This window comes from Phocoena sinus, chromosome 12 (genome assembly GCF_008692025.1).
Source record: "Phocoena sinus isolate mPhoSin1 chromosome 12, mPhoSin1.pri, whole genome shotgun sequence".
In the NCBI taxonomy this organism is placed as follows: domain Eukaryota; kingdom Metazoa; phylum Chordata; class Mammalia; order Artiodactyla; family Phocoenidae; genus Phocoena; species Phocoena sinus.
The window spans coordinates 8,874,665-8,895,077 of NC_045774.1; the positions used below are offsets into that span (position 1 = coordinate 8,874,665).

The 20,413-nt window shown below is 48.6% G+C and overlaps 1 protein-coding gene across 3 annotated transcripts in view; it reads right to left on the bottom strand.

The window, feature by feature from the left end:
• The window catches only part of TULP4 (TUB like protein 4), a 226,670-nt gene that overhangs the window by 9,592 nt on the left and 196,665 nt on the right, over positions 1-20,413 (bottom strand). For all 3 annotated transcript variants that reach the window (XM_032651094.1, XM_032651095.1, XM_032651096.1), the window contains 5 exons: positions 15,678-15,902; positions 14,325-14,559; positions 6,942-7,086; positions 4,186-4,330; positions 1,993-2,086 (listed from right to left, as the gene is read on the bottom strand). In XM_032651094.1, coding sequence (XP_032506985.1) covers positions 1,993-2,086; positions 4,186-4,330; positions 6,942-7,086; positions 14,325-14,559; positions 15,678-15,902 — 844 coding nt within the window. The remainder of the gene's footprint in view (positions 1-1,992; positions 2,087-4,185; positions 4,331-6,941; positions 7,087-14,324; positions 14,560-15,677; positions 15,903-20,413) is intronic.

Sequence of the window (20,413 nt, forward strand, 5' to 3'; positions counted from 1 at the left end):
GGCCATATAGCTTAAGAATTAATGCATTCATTAAAGTGCTATTCTTTGTCATTCAGATTGACAAAGAGAAATAAAATTAAAAATCTCAGGAGGGATTAAGAAATAACATCAGTTGCCTCCAGAGTGGGGGAGAAAAACCTAGGTGGCTTGGGGGGTGAGGACGAGACAGCTTAACTATACTCCTTTAAATCTTTTGAATTTATTCCATATTTTTAAAATTAAGAAATGTAAAAAATTAAAAATAGAAAATTTCACAGGCCAGATCATTCTAATAGAAAGAAACAAATTATTATCCAATTATCCAATATAAAGTAACCAACAGCACTCACTTTTTTTTTTCTTTTAATAACCACAGGCCAGGCCATACAGACTTCTTGCTTTCCATCCACACTGGTAAGCTTACCAGAGTATTTAATGGGGTGCCCATATGTAATATACCTTCTAAAATCCAAGAGTTAATTTCTTCTCTCTAGTAGAATCAAATGGAAAATTCTCTTCGCTTGACATATGGTACTAGCTAAAACCCTCTTTTTAAAAAGGTCAATGACTAGGACAGTGATTTCACCACAGTCATACAGAAGGCTTTGGTCTCGGGCACTCAGATTCCTCACACTGCGGCAGCACGGGCCTCAAAGGCACTATGGGCCCTCCCATCTTAAGGTCTCGTTGACCCACTCGTGGATCTACTCAATGTCCAAGAAATAAGGGCAGACAGAATGAAAAGATCCAGTAAGTAAATTCTTTCATTCCTTTTTTCAATGTTTATAGTCAGCAGATGGCTAAGTTCTCAGCTTACTGACATGGGGATGGTCACAACCCTCACACAGTGGTATAAGAACCCTGTGTACACCAGCAGTGCACTGCTGAATTACTGAAGAACAGGCTTTTGTGGTCTTCAGAGGGTGTCCAGGTTGTGGAAAATACCCTAAGAGATTTCTTTGCATTATGTACAGGGATAGTCTACTCTTATTTCCTAAGTCAGTTTTATATTTTACCTTTATTCCTCCTCTTCTTTAAGCTGAATAACTTCAAAATGAAAAATCCACCTGCAGCACTACTTAATAAGCCTCTGAAGATACATACACAGCAACATATCTTTTAACGTCTGCTTTGCAAGAATTATTTATTTTAAAGGATCTGTGTTTGAGACAGCTCTAATAGGCAGATTCAGAATTTAAAAACAAAAAAACAAAAAACATTTTTAGTAGGTTACACAGAGCACATTCAAGATGGGGCCACCAGCCATAGGCTGGCCAAGGCGGCCTTCTGGAGAGGTGTGTGCATGTCAAATGATCAGGCCACCCCACAAGGTGGGGGACAACACAGCCGCTCAGCCCATACAGGGCTGTGCCATCAGGAGGAAGCCACTTGGAAAAGGACCTCTGTCATTTCCCTCCCTCACTGTCCCAGAGTAAAAGTGACACGTTAGTGCTACTCACTCAAGTCGGGTACCGAGGAGGACGCACACTCTGGGTTCTCGCCCAGCTCTGTCCTCCGTTGGTTCCATTTTCCCCGATGTCTCAAGCTTCCAACAGACAGGATATTTATCTGGTACTTAGAAATGAAATCTACAAAGATTTACCACTAAGAACTGAACTAACAGTCGGCCCCTGTGTTCTAATAGCCTCCAGTACTCTCCTCTCGACTTTCTTCAGAAGTTTCTTTTGCCTCAAGAACCTAAAGACACTGGTACCAAAATCTGCCCATGGTAAAAGGCCAGAAATCAAACTAACCAGAAACCTATCAGAGCTTTTGGTTATTTCTGTCATTTTTATCAGTCAGGGCTTATAGAAAAAAATCAAAGCACCACTGGCAAAAAAAAACCCGATTCGAGCAATAATTCTAATTTTTACAACATCACGGTGGCTAACCTGGAGGTAAAGCACATGCTAACCTTTTGGTGTCGTAAGAGCTAGTGGTTTACTTTAGGCCACTGGAGGTCGAAATTGATTTCTCAGCCTGAGTTCCGACTGGGATGCATGCAGTGCTTACCTGCACCGAGGTTGGTTGGCAGGAAAGCAGCCAAGCCCACGATCTTAAATTTGGTTCCCCAGATGTTAGACGTGACCTGAGCAAGATAGTTGTGCTGTGGGGGGGGGGGGGAAAGAAGAAAAACCACAATCTCTTTCCATATTTTCTATCAATCACTTAAGAAGTAAGAATGCCAACACTTTTTGCTTAAAAAGTCACTGGTGGGCACTGACAGAAATATTCATTCTCTGTATCATGCCACCGTTTTCAATACCAGACGCCGACTACAGCATGCCAGGCCCTGTTTTTAAGTGGTGGCTCACGGGCTGTGATTCTCAGGTCTGGGAGTGAGGGGCGGACGGTGTCCCCGTGTGCCCGTGTGTGGGTAGCTTAGAAAGGTCACAGAAGTGACGTGGGCACATTTTTCTTCACCTCTCCTTTTGCCCCGGTCACTGATCTATTACACAAGGTACCAAGCTCTGACTCCATTCTTAGCCTTGATATTTCTCCCAGAAATATCAGTTGCATTGATACCACTATGTCCTGAGACCACCCAATTATGTTTTTTCATTCAATTAAATTTCAAAAAACTTAAAAAGTTATCACTGTGCTCAAACCACACATATGTGTAGGGTGTGTGTGTACGCACGTGCAAGGGCAATAATACAGATGAATAAAACCTAGCTCCTCAGGAAGAGGGAGCCCTCCAACACTGCTGGCAGAAATGCAAACTGTGCGGCCACTGTGGACCCTCCAACACTGCTGGCAGAAATGCAAACTGGGGCGGCCACTGTGGGAAACATGAAGGCTCCTCAAAAAACTAAAAATAGAACTACCATATGACTCAGCAATTCTATTTCTGGGTATTGTTCTGAAAGTGAAACTCCCAAGACACTAATTTGAAAAGATATGTGCACCCCAAAGTTCATAGCAGTATTATTTAAAATAATTAAGACGTGGAAGCAACCTAATTACCCATCAATAGATGAATGGATAAAGAAGCTGTGGTACGTACGTACACACACACACACACACACACACACACACACACACACACACACACAGGAATATGACTCAGCCATAACACAGAATGAAATCTTGCCATTTGTTAACAACATGGATAGACCTAGAGGGTATATGTTAAGTGAAATAAGACAGACAAAGGCAAATACTGTATGATTTCACTTATATGTGGACTGTAAAAAACAAACCAAATGAACAAATACAACAAAACAGAAACAGACTGTGGAGAACAAACAGGTGGTTGCCAGAGGGGAGGGTGGGGGGGATGAGTGAAACAGGTGAGGGAGATTAAGAGCTACAATTCCAGTTATAAAATAAATAAATCACAGGGATGAAATGTACAGCATGGAGACTACAGTCAATAATATTATAATAACTTTGTATGGTGACAGACAGTAACTAGATTTATCATAGTGACCATTTTGAAATGTATAAAAGTATCAAATCACTACATTGTACACCTGGAACTAACAGTGTTGTAGGTCAATTACACTTAAACCTCCCCCCCCCCCACACACACATACACACAGGCACTCGAGAGCTCATAAGCTAATGGAGGAGATCAGGCTTGTAATTATTTGCAGACAGAGGGTCACTGAGCAATGTTATAAGGGAGCTATAAACAACATGCTTTGGGGTTACTCTGGCTGAGTCAGGGAAGGAAGGCTTTGGCATGGAGGTGAACTTGTATCTGGAAGCGTGAAGGCAGAAACAAGGGGGAGGAGACGAGAGGATGGGCCCGAAGACCCAGAGATGGAGACGCAGGCAGGACAAAGGCACAAAGGTGGGAAGAGACCAGTCAACAGCGAGGCTGCAGCCCCCGGGGTGAGGGGGACCAGGAGGGAGACAGGCAGGCCAGACTGCGGGGCCGCAGCTGGGGCTGGGCTCCCGCAGACACTGGGAGTCACTGGGGGGTCAGGAGCAGTTTGAGGGAGCAGAGGTGGACATGAGGATATGTCTCAAGCAGAGCTGCCTGGGAGGAGGTTCTCGTGGCAGCAGCAGGGATGCCCGAGGTGGGAGGGAGGCCCAGCAGGATGAAGAGGTGGCAGGGGTACCGAGGGGGGCAACCAGGGCTCTCCTCCAGGGTGCCCGAGTCGGGCACTGCCGTCCCAGGCACGGAGACGGTCCCGAGGGCTCAGCCGCTGTCATGCATGCACGAAGAGGGGTGCGTGGTGGGGCTCAAGACACTACCTGAGTGATGTCTTCAAAGGGAAACTCCCTCCGCGTCAGGCTGGGCGAGCCGATGGACGGCTTGCGCATGGGCAGGCGAGGAGACCGGGATATCTCCTGAGCCGCACGCGACAGCTTGGGGGACTTCCGAGCCTCAATGTTGATCCTGCAGAGACGAGGCCACGGGTCAGGCACCCACCGGCGCTCCCGGACCCTCCTCACTTTCTAGCAGCCCCCCGTGGTGTCACTCTCTCCGAGGCTGGGCCCTTAATTTAATCAAGTCCCTCCCACCTGCTTTTGCCTTACGAACATGACGAAAGAAGGACAGAATCGTATATCAAATAGCATATATTTAAAGTATACTGCGGTTAGATGAAGCGATTCATTTGTAAGGAACCCCTGAGAATTAACTTTTACTTCCTATTGATGAAGAGTATGTTTAGAAATGCCTTCTGCCGGGGATTTACAAAATTAGTCCCGGGGAAAATGGTGGGTGGGAAGAGTTATTTCTCACCTTAAGACCACAATGATTTCACAATTCCTAATACATAATGTTTGGAATTCAACAGACTTATCTAGCATTTCACCACCTGCAATATTTAAATTAGATCTAAAGTTTGTCTTCAGTTCCTATGCTTATGACATGGGGAACATACGTGTTTAATGCCAATCTACCCCGAAGAGAGTATTATAAAAATGAACATGGTAAGGTTGATGGCGTTCTATGAAGGAAAACCATGAAGCCTCACATATACTGCTTGAGAGCTTGATAAGATATCTAGGGCTGAGGGAGACAGAGCTGGTTAAACCTCCGTGCGAGGACAACCAGCCTGGCTGCCTTGTGCAGGGGATTCAACGCTGGGAAAGACGGAAGGAAGGAGGACCAGCTCTGGAGACTGCCGCACCCAGGAGCTTCAAATGGACATTCACACGTGAAGGATTTGACTACTTATGTGTTAAATGGCCTCTCTGCTTAAGTAACGGGAAAAGCGGAAACACTGCAGAAGTGTAGGAAAGTTCATAATCTAATCTGCAAATTAACAAGCTTAGAATAAAGATGAGAAAAGAAATCAATCAGGTTGCTAGAGCAAATGGATATCTACGCGGGAAAAAACCCAAACATTTACCCCTAACTCATATTTACACAAAAATCAATCTGCGGTATAAAATTCATCTGAGAGTGAAATGTGAAAGCTAAAACTTTACAGAGCATCCAAAAGAAAACAGAAGAATGTCTTCATGACCTTAGGGTAGACACAGATTTCCTCAACAGGACAAAAAAAAGAAGAAATTCACATATTAGATTATATGATAATCCATATATCTGCCAAAGGACTCACAGTTAGAAAACACAAGATACCCAAATGGCCAACAAACATGAAAACTTGCTTAGCATCATTAATCACTGGAGATAACTAGGATTAAACTATTGGGTTGGCCAAAAAGTTTGTTTGGGTTTCCCATAAGATCATATGGAAAAACCCAAACGAATTTTTTGGCCAACCCAATACAACCAAATACCGCTTCCCACCCACCGGAATGCATACAATTTTTTAAGTGACCTTCAACTGCGGGTAAGAATGGGAGCAGCGAGAGCTCTCATACACTGCTGGTGGGAATTTGAAATGGCACAGGCACCTAGGAATGCTGCTTGGCAGCTTCCCATAAAGTTCAACACACGTCTACCCCATGGCCCTGCAACTCCCCTCCTGAACAAGTGCATATGTCCCCAGAAGGTCTTGTATAAGAACGTCTACAGCTGGATTTGATTCATAATAGCTCCAAACTGGAAGCTACCAAATATCCATCAATTGGTAAATGGAATACATTATAGTATATTCGTAACAAGGGAATTTCATAGGGCAAAAAAAGAGAAACTGTTGATATACGCAACGACATGCATGAATCAAAATCATTACGTTGAACAAAAAAGCCTAAAAAGAAAAAAGAGCACGTATTGTTTGACGCCATCTATATGAAGTTCAAGAACAAGCAAAACCAACCTACGGCAATAGAAGTCAGAATGGCGCAGGTATCGAACAGGAAGGGCCCAGGGAACCCTCCAGGGTGATGGAAATCTCATCTTCAACTGGGTGGTGGATACATTGGTTTATCAACTACACCGTGCTGGTGTGTTTAAGATCGGGCAGGACTCTATCTGTAGGTGAATTATACCTCGGTTTTGCACAGCATCACAGAGGGATCTTAGTGAAGATCTGGTCCACCCTTTAACTTCCATAGATAAGGAAAGTGGTGTCCAGGTCAGGGAGCCAGGATGGGGCATGTGGGGTTTCTTATCTACAACACCGTAGGCCCTTCCACCTCCTCTCAGCTTTCTGCCACTCCTTAGGACAAACTTTAGGATCTAATTTTTTTTAGTTCACTATTTTTTCCCTATTACAGAATTATAGGCATGTAATTCTGCACTTTCTTTAACACATTACATACACCGCAAAAACATTTTTCTTACTTTTCTCAAACTGGAAGGTAAAACAAGCTCCCTGGCTATGGCCACCCCATGCCGCCCACCATCAGTGCTAACCACCCCTGGAAGTTCTGCGGGTTTAGCAGACTTGCTACTGGATGTCTTTTTCTATCCCAAAGGCAAGGATGAAGGAAGCTGTGATTACTGCGGGCAGATCTTCCAGATGAACGGCGACGACGCCCTCTGGCTGTGCTCTTCAGCTGCTGGTTTCAGTGGGATTCTGCTGCAGACATAACAGACACACCTTCGGAGACACAAAAAAAGGGAGCGCACCCCTAAAGACAGAAATTACCTTGGGAGTTTGGGTGATTTGCTAGCTCGGGAGATTTTGGGAGACTTCTTGGCAGCCCAGTCATCACTCAGTTCAATGTCACTGGAGTCTGAGCAGTTGCAGCTGTCAATCATCGTGGAAATCAGGCTGTTTCCATAGATTTCATCTGGTAAGACACCAACCAGCAAAATTTAGGGGAGTAATGTCAATTAGACCCTAACAATGGTCATTACTAGAAACCAGAGGACAGACTGACTCTGACAGGCCATCAGTTTAAGTCTAGAGGTTGAAACAGAAAGGAGCAGGACATGGTTTTCCATCTACCTTTTTATGCTCTTACATTTCCTAAGCAAATGTAGGCACTTCTACTGCTATCAAAATGGGCATGAATTTTAATGCCTCTGGAATGTACAAAACAGTCTGGCCCTGTTTACTGTGCGGAAGGCTGGAGCCAAAACGGCTGTGCTGTTGCACCTCATGACACACCAGGCAGCCATCTGGGGCCACACAGGCTTGCGGCGGCCCCGGAACCCACGCCAAGCAAGGGGCTTGCTGACTCAGTGACTCCCCTGAGGGCGTGCTGCTGGCCTGGGACCTAGGAAGACCCCAGTTGGTTCCAGGCCTGCTCTGGACTAAGACCCATGTCAGGTCTATTTCAGGGACTCCCAGAAGTTTACGTCTGGATGCCAGGTGGTCTTGGAAGTGCCACAAGGTTGCCGGTGGGCCTTGGCTTTTCCACCTGCAGGAGCTGCTGGCTTGCTTCGAGCAATGGCTGGAATGAGACCCACGCAGTAGAACATTCGGCGGTAGCTGTGGGCGCCGCTGAGGTGCCTGTACCGGGGTCAGCTGGCCATCAGGCAGAAGGTGATGTGCACAGAGCAGGCTGTCACCAAACCGCAGAGCAGATGAAGTTCACGTTCAACAACCTCCCCAAATCCCTTCTCCTTTGCTGCCTTCCTCACCCCCTCACCCCCCAAAACCCCCCGAAACCCAGCTCTGCCCTCACTGGAAGTACCCCGTGCTTCAGAATCACTTTGCTGACAACGCCTCACCCCTCCAGGCTCCGAGAGCCTTGCCAGGTAATAGAAAAAGGCACGTGAACTAATTTATAGAACGTGAGTGATCAGATCGTTCAAAAGGGCTGTTTATACTGGAAAGGATGAGTCTGTTAATCCAAACTCGGCGCCGAGTTTCTGAGCATGTGGAGGTGACATCTGTGAACAGGGCCCTCTCGGAGGCCACGGGAGGCAGAGCGGAACGACTCGGCAGGGAGGCTGCTGACGCCCAGCCCGTCACCACCTCACCCCCTGAACCTGCTGCCTGCATCAGGAGGCACAGCTCGGGCGCCCAGCGAGCCAGAGTGCTGTGCACCTGAGCTCCACCGCGCCCCGAGCAGTGCTTCCTACTACTTCACTTATAATGCGTCGCAAATTATCCCTGGATCAAAGGACGTTTGGCCATGATTCAAACAGGCAGGTGACCTCACAGAACACTTTCGCGTGTTCACGAGCACAGAGCCAGTCCACAGACCTGAGGAAGTTCAGTAACACAACTCAACGCTGACCTACACTTGATAACCACTGCTATATACCATACCATCTGCTCGTTTCCTTCACTGAAGTCTTGGTCTGTTTGGGCTGCTGTAACAAAATACCACATACTGCGTGCCTTGTAAACAACAGAAATTACTGTCTTGCAGTTTTAGCGGCTGGAAGTCCAAGGTCAGGGTACCAACATGGCCGGGTTCTAGTCATGCCCTCTTCGGGACCGTAGACTGCTGACCTCTCACCATGTCCTCACGGGGCAGAAGGGGCCAGGGATCCTCCTGCAGGCTCTTTTATAAGGCACTAATCTCATGATTATAAAGGCTCTGCCCTCATGACCTAATCACCTCCCCAAGGCCCCATCTCCTAATACCATCTCACTGGGCGTCAGAATTTCAACACCTGAATCCTTTTTTGGATGGGGGCACAAACATTCGGAACTACTTTATTAGCTGTCTCCCTAGTGTGTAATTTTGCCATAATAATGAAAAATGAAATGGGAACATTAGAAAGGACATAATAAAACATGAGGAGTGAGTAACGAAATTATAAGGACTTTATTGTGAAATACAAAATATGTGAATGCATTTAAGATGTGTATCGATTCATGGCAGCACTGTGCAAATAACGATTTTGTAGGTTGTACGTAAGCACTTGTCTTCCAAGTCTTTTGTTCATAAGTTATTTTTTTTTTTTGCTTGTTTATTTGTCTCCTCATTTGACACTGCACTTTTTTTCTTGCCAAATTTCTTCCTTCATTAACAGAGATACGTTGGGACTTCCCTGGCGGTCCAGTGGTTAAGAATCCGCCATTCCACTGCAGGGGGCACAGGTTCGATCCTTGGTAGGGGAACTAAGATCCCGCATGATGCATGGTGCGGCCAAAAAAAAAGAGAGAGATACTGGTTTCCAAATACTAGGCTGCGTATCTGTGGCTGAGCTTTGTGTTGCACTGGAAATGCCCCTACACTGTTGTTCGTGTTCTTGGCATACGGTCCCACGTCCGCTGATAGATGTTCCAAAATTCTATGAGAAACATGGGTTCAGCTCTGCACCTTTGAGGCCCTCGGCTTCCTTCTCCTCCAACGTAGTGTGTTTCAAAATAGGAAACCAACTCTCAGGGCAAATCATCGTCATCTGTTAGCCCAATAAAGCCATCAGTAACGTTGCTAACTGGGAGAAATGCTAGTGCATTTCAACCAGCCGAAACCAAACTGTCAAACCAAAGTGTCAATCAGTTATTTTATTTTCCACAGCAAAGGTGTCTATGGCAAGAGGCTTGTGGCAAAAACACCGGACGTGGGCTTAAACAACAGAAATTTATTTTCTCAGTTTGGGAGGCTGGAAGTCCAAGATAAAGGTGCCTGCAAGGCCAGGTTCTGGTGAGAGCTCTCTTCCTTTCTTGCCGATGGTCCCCTCTACACCGTGTCTTCACAAGGACTTTCCTCAGTGCGTGCATGTGTGTGTGTGTGTGTGTGTGTGTGTGTGTGTGTGTGAGAGGGAGAGGGAGAGGGAGAGGGAGAGGGAGAGGGAGAGGGAGAGGGAGAGGGAGAGGGAGAGGGAGAGGGAGAGGGAGAGGGAGAGGGAGAGGGAGAGGGAGAGGGAGAGGGAGAGGGAGAGGGAGAGGGAGAGAGAGAGGGAGAGGGAGAGAGAGAGAGAGAGAGAAGAGAAGAGAAATCTCTTCTTTCCCTTCGTCTTACAAGGCCACCAGTCTTACTGGATCAGGACCCCACGCTTACAACAGCCTCGTTCCACCTTAATCACCCCTAAGAGCCCGAACTCCAGAGTCCACAGCATCCCACCCCTGCTGCCCCGCTCAAATTCATGGCAAGCTCCCATGCAAAATACACTCATCCCATCCCAACAGCCCCCAAAGTCTTATTACCTCATACCAACATCAACACTCTCATCTAAAGCCCAAAGTCTCACGTAAATATCATCTAAATCAGATGTGGGTGAAACTCAAGGTACAATTCACACTGAGGCAAAATTCCTTTCCGGATGTGAACCAGTGAAAGCAGACATGTTATGGGCATCCAAAATACAGCTGTGGGACAGGCACAGGGGAGGGATTCCTGCTCCAAAAGGGAGGAGAAAAAGGAAAGAAAGAAACGGTGATGGTTCCTACGCATGTCCAAAACCTAGTAAGGGGAATTCCATTAGACCTTAAGGCTCAAGAATAATCCCCTTTGGTTCAATACTCTGTGTCGCCTCCGTGGTATGCTGGGCTGGGGTTCAAGGCTCTGGGCTGAGGCCGTCTTGCCTGTTGAAACTGCGGCAGTGGCCCTGCTGACCTTTGAATTGCCGCTGGGGTCATTCTCCCTCTTGAAGAACAGAGTACGTTCCTACAAACAGCTCTCTCATCCCATCCCGGCAAATCCAAGATGTCCAACAGCCTGCCTTCACCTCGTCCTGTGTGGAAAGGCTGAGAATTTTCCAAATCTTCAAGTTCTGGTTCCTCTGTACTTAACAATTCCTTCTTCAATTCGTCCTCCCCTTTCTCGTTTTATTCGACGCAGTCCCGACGAACCAAGCCACTCCTTCCAAACCACTTAGAAATCTCCTGGGGTAAATAACCAGTTTCACTGGCTTGCAAGTTTTATCTTCCACAGAACACCAGAACACATTTCAGCCACGTTCCCTGCCGCTTTATAACAAAAGTCACTTTCCTCCAGTTTCCAATAACATGCTCCTCACTCTGCCCGAGACGTCACCAGAGATCGCCCTAACTTCCATATTTCCAAGGTGTCCCTCAGAACTCCTCCAGCCTCTACCCAGGACCCAGCGCCAAAGCTGCTTCCACATCTTCGGGTATCTGTTCCAGCAGCACCCCACTTCTCAGTACTACAGTCTGTATTAGTCAGGGTTCTCCACACACGTACAGGAAAAGGGAGTGAGAGGAGGGGAACTGGCTTGTGCGGTAATGTTGGCTGAGAAGTCCCAAGGTCAGGGGGCCAGCACGGCCGTGTCCTTGGCTTGCAGACCCACACCTTCTCACTATGTGCTCCCATGGCCTCTCCTTGGTGTGTGCACATGGGGGGGGGGTTAGTGCGTGCGCACGCAAGGGAGAGAGAAAGACAGAGAGACAGAGAGAGACAGCACGTGCGCGAGAGAGCGCGTGAGAGAGACAGAGAGAGGGAGAGAGAGGGAGGGGGAGGGGGAGGGGGAGGGGGAGGGGGAGGGGGAGGGGGAGGGGGAGGGGGAGGGGGAGGGGGAGGGGGAGGGGGAGGGGGAGGGGGAGGGGGAGGGGGAGGGGGAGGGAGAGGGAGAGGGAGAGGGAGAGGGAGAGGGAGAGGGAGAGGGAGAGGGAGAGGGAGAGGGAGAGGGAGAGGGAGAGGGAGAGGGAGAGGGAGGAGAGGGAGAGAGAGAGAGCTCTCCCTCCTCATATTCTTAGAACGCTATCAATCCTATCGGATTAGGAGCCCACCGTTATGACAGCGTTAATTACCTCCTAAAAGCCCTGTCTCCAAAATACAGTAACCCTGGGTTAGGGCTTGAACATGTGAATTTGGGGGGCACACAATTCAGTCCATCGCAAGCTCTAAGGATTCCTTTTGAGAATCCTTTGAGAACTGGTGGATTTCTGCTAAAAAAATTATTGGGATTCATGTTATCTATTATAAAAACATACAGCGGTAATTCTGAGGAACACATCTGTTAAGTTGCTTGGAGAACATCTACAACAGTGGATCACAAACTTTAGAACATAACAATCACCTGCACACCCATTAATCTGCAGATTTCTAGGCTTCCCTCCAGACCTGCTGAGTTAACCTAAGGGGCAAAAGCCCAGGAATCTCTATTTAAGTAAGTATTCCAGGTGACTTACAGGGAGGCGGCCCATGGACCACACGTGAGAAACAACGATGTGCAGGTTTGAAAGAGTTAATCCGCTTCTCGCGATGAGCAATTCCTGGCTTCTCCTAGTCAGGGAGCTTTTCCTCCTCTGCACCCGTTTACGTTCACCATTCAGCTCGCAATTAGTCATATTCTGCCTGTGATACGTCTTCTATTTTTGTCTCAAGGTATTTAAATCTTGACTTTTTAAATGAACTTTTCGAGTGTTGTCTTGCCGTCCAAAAGGGATTATAAACTCCTTGAAAGCAGAGACGCCTTGGCGTTGCTTCACAGCTGCAGGAGATTCAAGGACCGTGTACAAAGTCGGCACCAAACACACCTTATTGAATCGCTTTGCTTTACAACTTTTAACTTCTTTTAACTACAAAAATAAAACATCTCCTCCCCCCACCCCCCGGCTTCTGTCCTGTTCTTCAGCAGGGAATCCATGCACCCAGGGAACAGAAGCAAGCTCTGCACTCAAGTTCCCCTCAAGATGTCACCTGAGCATAGGCTCTGTGAAGTCACGTGCCCGGGAGGAACCTGGGAGGCAAGAGCGCCCGCGAGAAGCCGGGACGCGTGTGCCGCTCAGCCCTTCTTCACACGTCCCCTCGTCGGGCACGCTCATCATCAACAGCTCTCTTCTTTCCCATCCCCTGAAACGCATTTTCCTTCCAAGTTCACGTCCACTGCTCGCCTGTTCTCACTTTGCCTCCCTGCCTCCACCTGCCTCCTCACCAGCCTCCACTCCTTCTACTTGCTCTCCCTGCTCCTGAAGACAAAACTGACTAAGGTAAGTACAGCTGTACTGCTTTCAATTTTATACAGTAACACTGGTAGCAGAATGTTGCCACAGATGCTGAGTGAATAAAGGAAAGCAGACAGAGGTGGACTGACTATATAAAACACTAGAGGGGCAAGGAGGCTGAGAAGGCCCACTGCGCTGTGACAGTAGGATGACTCTGGTCGTCCCACGACCTGTGGCTTTGGGGACATAACGAGGGACAGAGCCCAGCCTAATGGGCAGGAGCGTGAGTGGGAGACGGGAAGTGGAGAGAATAAAGATGAACTAATGGAAACAAACCCAATTCAGCTCGTGTCGTTTCAAGGTCAGGTGCGTGCCAGGCCCTGGGGGGTACCACGATGACTCAGTTCCCTCCCCGCAGGCCCCCGGGATTCGGGGGCCAGACGGAGCCCTGGCATGACAACCACCGCGGGCCCTGAGGGACACGGCGACGGGCAAGACTCCACAGGGAGGCGGCAGCACCTTCGGGCCGGCAGGTCCTGCTGGCGGGGACACGCAGGCCATGCCAGTCACCAGGTGGGGGCCCCGGGCTAGCACACACGGTACCAACAAAAAGAACACGGCTCCTTCCCTCGAGGCTCCCAGAGAGAAGTACGCAGAGAGCACCTGGACACACCAACGAGTCATGAAGACCAGTCTAGGAGGGTTTCTGGAAGGCAGGGGTGGTTCACCATGCCAAAATCTCTACGGGTGAACAAGCAGTTTTCCTTGGAGGTCGGCTACAAAGCAGTTAACGGTGGATTAGAGAGGAGCAGAAGCAAGGTGCTAGCGGGAGGCTGGGGGGCAGGCTGAAGGTCTGACAACTCCAGTTCTATCGTTCCCTCTGGGGGGCGGAGACAGCACCTCACTACCACTTTCCGATGGCCTCCACCAGCACACGAAGGTCCTCAGTGAACACCTGATGAGTAACCGACAGAGGAAGTCGCCATTCCCAGAAGGCCTATGCCAGCTTCCCCCGACTGGAGCCCGCGCTGCCTCTACAGACCCGGCCACACTGAAGCCGTACAAAACGCTGTTAAAAACCCATCAGAAAGTACATTAAGAGAGTCATTAACTTTAACGGGATTTTGGAAATGGAGCAGCGTCAGGGATGCTCCTCGCCAGCCCAGACAGGCTCACGTTTCATCCATAGGCTCCCCCTCCGCACAGTTCGCCAGGAAGGCTATCCCACAAACACACCCGACAGGGCTTCAGTGCCTCCGGGGGAGGGGGCCCCACCTGATCTGCCATCTGTCCGCGGGTCCATGATGACGAACTCGGGCCGCAACTTGCTGATGCGCCTCCCCTTAAGGATGGGCACGAGCCCGCCCAGGTGCTCCAGGTAGAGTGTGTAGCAGGGGCCGCCCACCTCGGGGTCGTCCTCTGTGCGCTTCATGGTGCAGTGCAGACGCTCGCTGCCGGTCGACGGGTAGCTGACGAAGTCTCGCATGTTGCTGGGGTCTGGAATTGGGGGCTGGAGGCAGGACACAGAAGGAAGCGAGTGTGGGCACCACCGACACTCTGCACTGGCTGCAGCTCAGGAAGGGTTAACTATGTGCCGTGAAACAGGGACTCGCAGCTCTGGGTGTGTGTCAGAATGCCAGAGGTTAGGACTCGGCGCTTTCACTGCTGGGGCCTGGGTTCAATCCCTGGTCAGGGAACCGAGATCCCACAAGCCGCATGGTATGACCAAAGAATAAAAAAAGAATCTCCTGGGGGCTTTTAAAAAATACCTAAGCCAGGATCCCACCTCAGACAATGAAACTGGAATCTCCAGGGGATAAGCCTGGGCGTGTGCATTTTCTAAAAACTCCCCCAGGCGATTCCAACGTGCAGCCAGGGTGGAGAATCACTATTGCAAAACCAAGATTGTAAACCAACTAGAAAAAACCCATCATAACAGGTTCTAAAACTCTGACGTTTTAGAAAAAAAGAAACCAACAAGCCAATCTGATACTTAGAAGCAAAGGTTAAAAAAAAAAGAGAATACAGAAAAGAACCTAAGGTGCAGAGGGCCAGAGGCTAAGGAGGAAACCCACCCTTGAACAGCAACTGGCAGCTATGTTCCACACACTCCCACTGAGAACAGACTAGTTTCTGGGTTACAACCCGTATAAAGAACAGCTGACAGTGAGTGCTGGCAGGGGTCAGCTTCCTCAGCACAGTGGTGAGGAAGGCAGGCCCTAGGACTGAACTGAGCTCAATCCCGACCATTCTCGTAACTATCGATGGAGCGAGTTACCTGACTTCTAGGAACACGTTTCCCGCTGTCTCACGTGGGAACAATGCAGCATCTGCCCGCAAGTCAGGACTGACCGTCGGGAGGCCACAGCGGTCAGGCTCGGAATACTGCCTTTACCACAAGAAAGCTCACGTCCATCACACAAGGCGAGTCCCCCATGGACACTAACGCTAGGGACAGACAGCACACAGGGAGGACCACGGCAGAACTCTGGGGAGCCGCATGACTTCTGTGGTCCTGCTCTGGGCCTCTCGCCCATCTCCCTGACTCCGCCCTCCTCCCGGCGGCTGGTCCTTCCGGGGCAGGCAGGCAGCCAGCAGGGTGAAGAAGGAGGAGGGGGAAGGCTTTACCTTGATGGTGGGGATGAAGGCAGTGGAGAGGTAGGAGCAAAGGCGGGGGGGCAGGGTCAGCTTGCTGACGTCCTTGTCCTCTCGCAGGGCGCTGGCAATGGCCTGCTGGCACAGCAGCTGCAGGCTGGACACCCGGTGCTCCACACGTACCACGTACAGGGCCGGTCCTGACGCCATCAGCAGCCGAGAGTCCCGGTGTCCCCAGCAGATGGAGATGATGGGGCGCTGCCGGGAAGGGAAGGGAGACCATGCGTAAGCTTTTGCTCTTGTGAAAAGCAAAGAAAGATCATGCTCTCTGTGTCAAGCAAAATAAAATGATCTAACAGATTTTTAGAATGTTGGTTTTAAAAAGCACAGTCGAGGATATTAAATCCTACATTATAAAAAGTCGAAATTTTCAGGCTTTCCCTGGTGGTGCAGTGGTTAAGAATCCACCTGCCAATGCAGGGCCCACGGGTTTGAGCCCTGATCCGGGAAGATCCCACATGCCGTGGAGCAACTAAGCCCGTGCGCCACAACTACTGAGCCTGCGCTCTAGAACCTGCAAGCCACAACCACTGAGCCTGCGCACCCAGAGCCCGTGCTCCGCAACAAGAGAAGCCACCGCAATAAGAAGCCCGCGCACCGCAACAAAGAGTAGCCCCCGCTCACCACAACTAGAGAAAGCCCATGCGCAGCAACGAAGATCCAACGTGGCCAAAAATAAAATTAATTAATTAAGGAAAAAAACAGTCGGTATTTTCATTGAAAAGTAGTTAGATCCCCAGGCCAGAGCACAAAGCACCAGAATAGTGTTACCAAGTTCTTTTACATGTATTATCTCATTTAATTTGGTGACATAAAACCTAACCTAGCTCCGTATAATGACATCTCTGCCAGGAGATGCAAACAGCCTGCGGTACACAGTAACCCGTATTCCTTACTGAGGCTCTGGCTACCTGGATCCTCAAGTAACAGGGGTAGTTTCCAAGGCTTGGAGAGGTAGGGAGGAGGTAGACCAGATGGCCCTTCTCTTTTGTCCCTATAAGGAACATTTCAGAGTCAGATCAACGTTGGATTTGAGTCACAAGCTCATGACCCAGGGAATAATACAAGTCTCGTACTTTCTCATGAGTAAAAAGGGGGCTGTGAGGATTAAAGGAGATGAAAGAAATCAGAGTGCTTCTGGGACTCATCACAGGTGATAACCCACAGATATTCAATCACTGTTATTCTCAGCCATCCTTGAGCCGATGCGGCAGGAAAGGGGAGAGAGAGGGACACAGTTCCTGTGGCAGCTGCTCTAGGGGTTTGTGGTCATTATTTGCTTTGAAGAGGCAGGCTGGAATCCAAATATGCAAGTTAGAAACTGGTTGCACTGGGAAAAAAAATCCGAAGCTCAGGGGTGCCATCTAGGAAAGATTAGCCAAGGAAGAAAGGAAGAGGTGGAGGGTCGTGATGGAGAAGTAGCGAGAGAATTTGCTCATTCTGATCCAGACAGGTGGAGTTCTAATTTAATGAAGTCTTGAGGGGTTTCAAAGATCAGATCTTTTATAGGAAACAGGGAGAGAAGTTTCACAACACTTTAGTGACAGGCATCAAGATAAAAGAAACACATGAAGACACTTGCTTAAAACAGCCTCCAGGGTCAGCTAATCCTGGCTTCGAATTCAAAACAAAAATGCAAGGCTGAAGATAACTTCATTTCCATCATGGCAGGCCGCGCAGCCGCAGGGTAGGACCACAGCCGCAGTCCCCTGGAGGAGGGTCATAGGGCCTGGAGCTCGGTCTGGGGGCTTCAGAGTACTTCCAAGAAGGGCCTCCTTATAAAAGGATCCCTCACAGAGGGTAGACCCCCACAGAGGAAACCGTTAGGTTAGAGCAAGACATAATCACTGCCGAAGACACGGCAGACGACACATAAAAAATATACGAAGAGAGTTTCTTCAGTATGACCGACCCCCCGTAAGTGCAGTTTAGGACAAAGCTCTATTGGTTGCATAATCGTTGATCTTAAAGCTGCAAACCGCCCTGCGAACCCCCACGTCTCCGAAGATAATACTTACAACCTACAGCTCAAATCATGAAGAACCGTTTCCAATGAGCACAATCTGACTTGGTTGGAACTGGCTGCAAAAATACCAGACACTTCTTTCTTCCAATTTTCCATGAGTTTTGAATCCATCTACCTGATGTCCCAGTGGTCACAATGCAAGAACACATATATTCATCCTCTCTTCCCCTCCCTCCTCCTGGTTTGCTTTTCATAGTAATTACCTCTGTGCTAACAGCTGATTACATGTTTTGGGAGGGTCTTCTATAAGATTATTGTTATGATAAGTATGCTATAGCTTTGTAAACAGGAACTTAAACCACTTTATAGACTTTCAAGTCTATAAACAGATAAAAATCCTATCTGTTATGATTACAGGTATAATCACTACCCATCTTAACAAAAATTAACAATCAGGTCTTAAAAACGAACTACATTCCAGTTGCACATTAAGGTATCTTAATAAGCACCCGTATTGTCTCATTTAATCCCCTCAACTCTGCCACACAGGCATCATTATTCCCAGTTAACATATGTGGAAACTGAGACTAAGAGAGCTCTGTAACTCACAGCTGCTCAGCAGGAGAGCGCATTCTCACCCATCCCCCAACCCCACTGCTTATGCTCATCTTACTGCAGCGCGCTGCCTGTCAACCACAAATACAGTCACGAGCCCCGATTCTCCCCACAGTTCTCCCCTTAATCCGCTTGGTCAAGGCTATTTTACTCAGAAACAGACCCAACAACGGATGTGTAGAAAAGGCAACAGATAAGAGGAGAAACGAGCTGCATAAACCACGAGGGGACAATGACCGGAATAACTCATTGTGGCAGAAAAGAGCCCCCCGGTCACATGGGCCCGCGCTCGGCGGTAACCCAGCCACGCAGCGCTGCCGCTGCCGGGTGAGCGCGAAGCAGCAGAAGGTGGAGGAAGGGCCGTGCCCTCCACACCCGGCATCGCGAAATGAGGAAAACTGAGAATTCTCAGCAAGGAGGAGTGAGAGGACTGAAAACTAGACCCGGGAAAAAAGAACTGGAATAATTTGGCCTGGAGAAGTGATGCCTGCAGGGTCTCCAAGGACCTGTTATCTGGAGCAAGGTGACCAGGAAACCCCCTTTTCTAAGAGCAGGACAAGACCACTACCACTAGGAATTTCTAGTACAGTACAGTACGGTACAGCATTCACTTACTTGCCCAAGTCAGTGATGATTTATTTATTTCAGCAAAGGGGGAGATCACACTCATTGAATTTATTTTTACAGCATATGCCCCACGTAAGATAATAAAGTAGCAAAATAAATACTGGTGCCTTTGCCATAATAAATCTTAAAGCTGTATTAGAAAAGTAAGGAAAAATTTACAACTAGTGAAAGCTGATACTCTTGTCTGAAGATTCTGAGGTATCACTGACATGGGGAAACTGACTGTCATAGTTACCATTGAGTCTGAGGCCAGTAAATAGGGCCACGACCTCTCAGGGTCCCTGTAAGTCCTGTAAGCCCGTAGGAAGTCCTGCTACCTGGGATCCAATGCACAGCATGGTGATTACAGTTAACAATACTGTACAAACACCTAGAAGTTACTAAGAGAGAAGACTTTACATGTTCTCACCACAGAAAAGAAATGGTAATTATGTGACATGAGGGAGCTGAGAGCTAACTACACGGCAGTAATCATACTGCCATACATACGTATAGCAAATCCAGACGTCGTAGACCTCAAACTTACAAAGTGTCCATATCAAATATATCTTAATAAAACTGGAAATAAATAAATAAGAAAATGAACACACACAACAAAATCCTTTTATACCTTGCTTATACTTTTACAGTTTTTTACATGTCATCTTACTTTTTACAAGTCTCATTTCCTGCCGGTGCTCATCTTCCTGTGCTGTTTACTGGTGCTCCAGCCTGCAAAGCCCTCAGTACAAGCGTGCCGTTTTCTCAGAAAGGACAGGAATCAAGGCGGTGGTAAACACACGTGCCCGCAGACACAGGGTAGGGGCGTCCCGATTCAGCGGCCCCAGCCCCTGGGACCCGCTGCTGCAGGTAGAACAGGAATCCCCTGCTCACTGCCCCCGGCAGAGCGCGTCCAAGCTCATCTTCCCCAGGCACATCCCACCCACCAGGATTAGCTGCAGCGGAAGAGAACCGTGTCAAACATTCTCTTCCAGCGAACCTGGGAACACGCGAGGGCGCACACAGACGCGACTCCCGCAGATGAATGTTTTTGTTTTTGAACAGCTGCCATCTGCTAGGGAGAAACTCAGCTGTAAATGTGTGGACTTCATCGCTTTCTCAAATTGCACAAAATGACTATTTTTAGAACCGATGGCTAGAACTTAATTTGTGTAGGTATTCGGCATGTAAATCTAAGGCAAAAGGGCAAGACTACGAGCTGCATTTCGGGGAGTATCCGTGTGGCGGGAACCTGGTGCTTTGGTGAGTTTGCTGGCCCGATGCCAGGTGTCCCTGGGCCGGAGAGGTACGAGAGGAGCGGCCAATGGACAGTCAGGCTGTCCCTCTCTCTGTGTCAGACGCCAGCTACTTACGAGGAAAGCAGGTTAGTCTGCTCACCCTACTTCCGCTGCCACAGCATCATGGAAGGTTAACGGCCTGTTTCAACCCCTCATGGCACGCGAAGAGACACTAAATACCTCGCGACCTCATCTCCTGCTGCTACACGATCCGTGCCATGCAT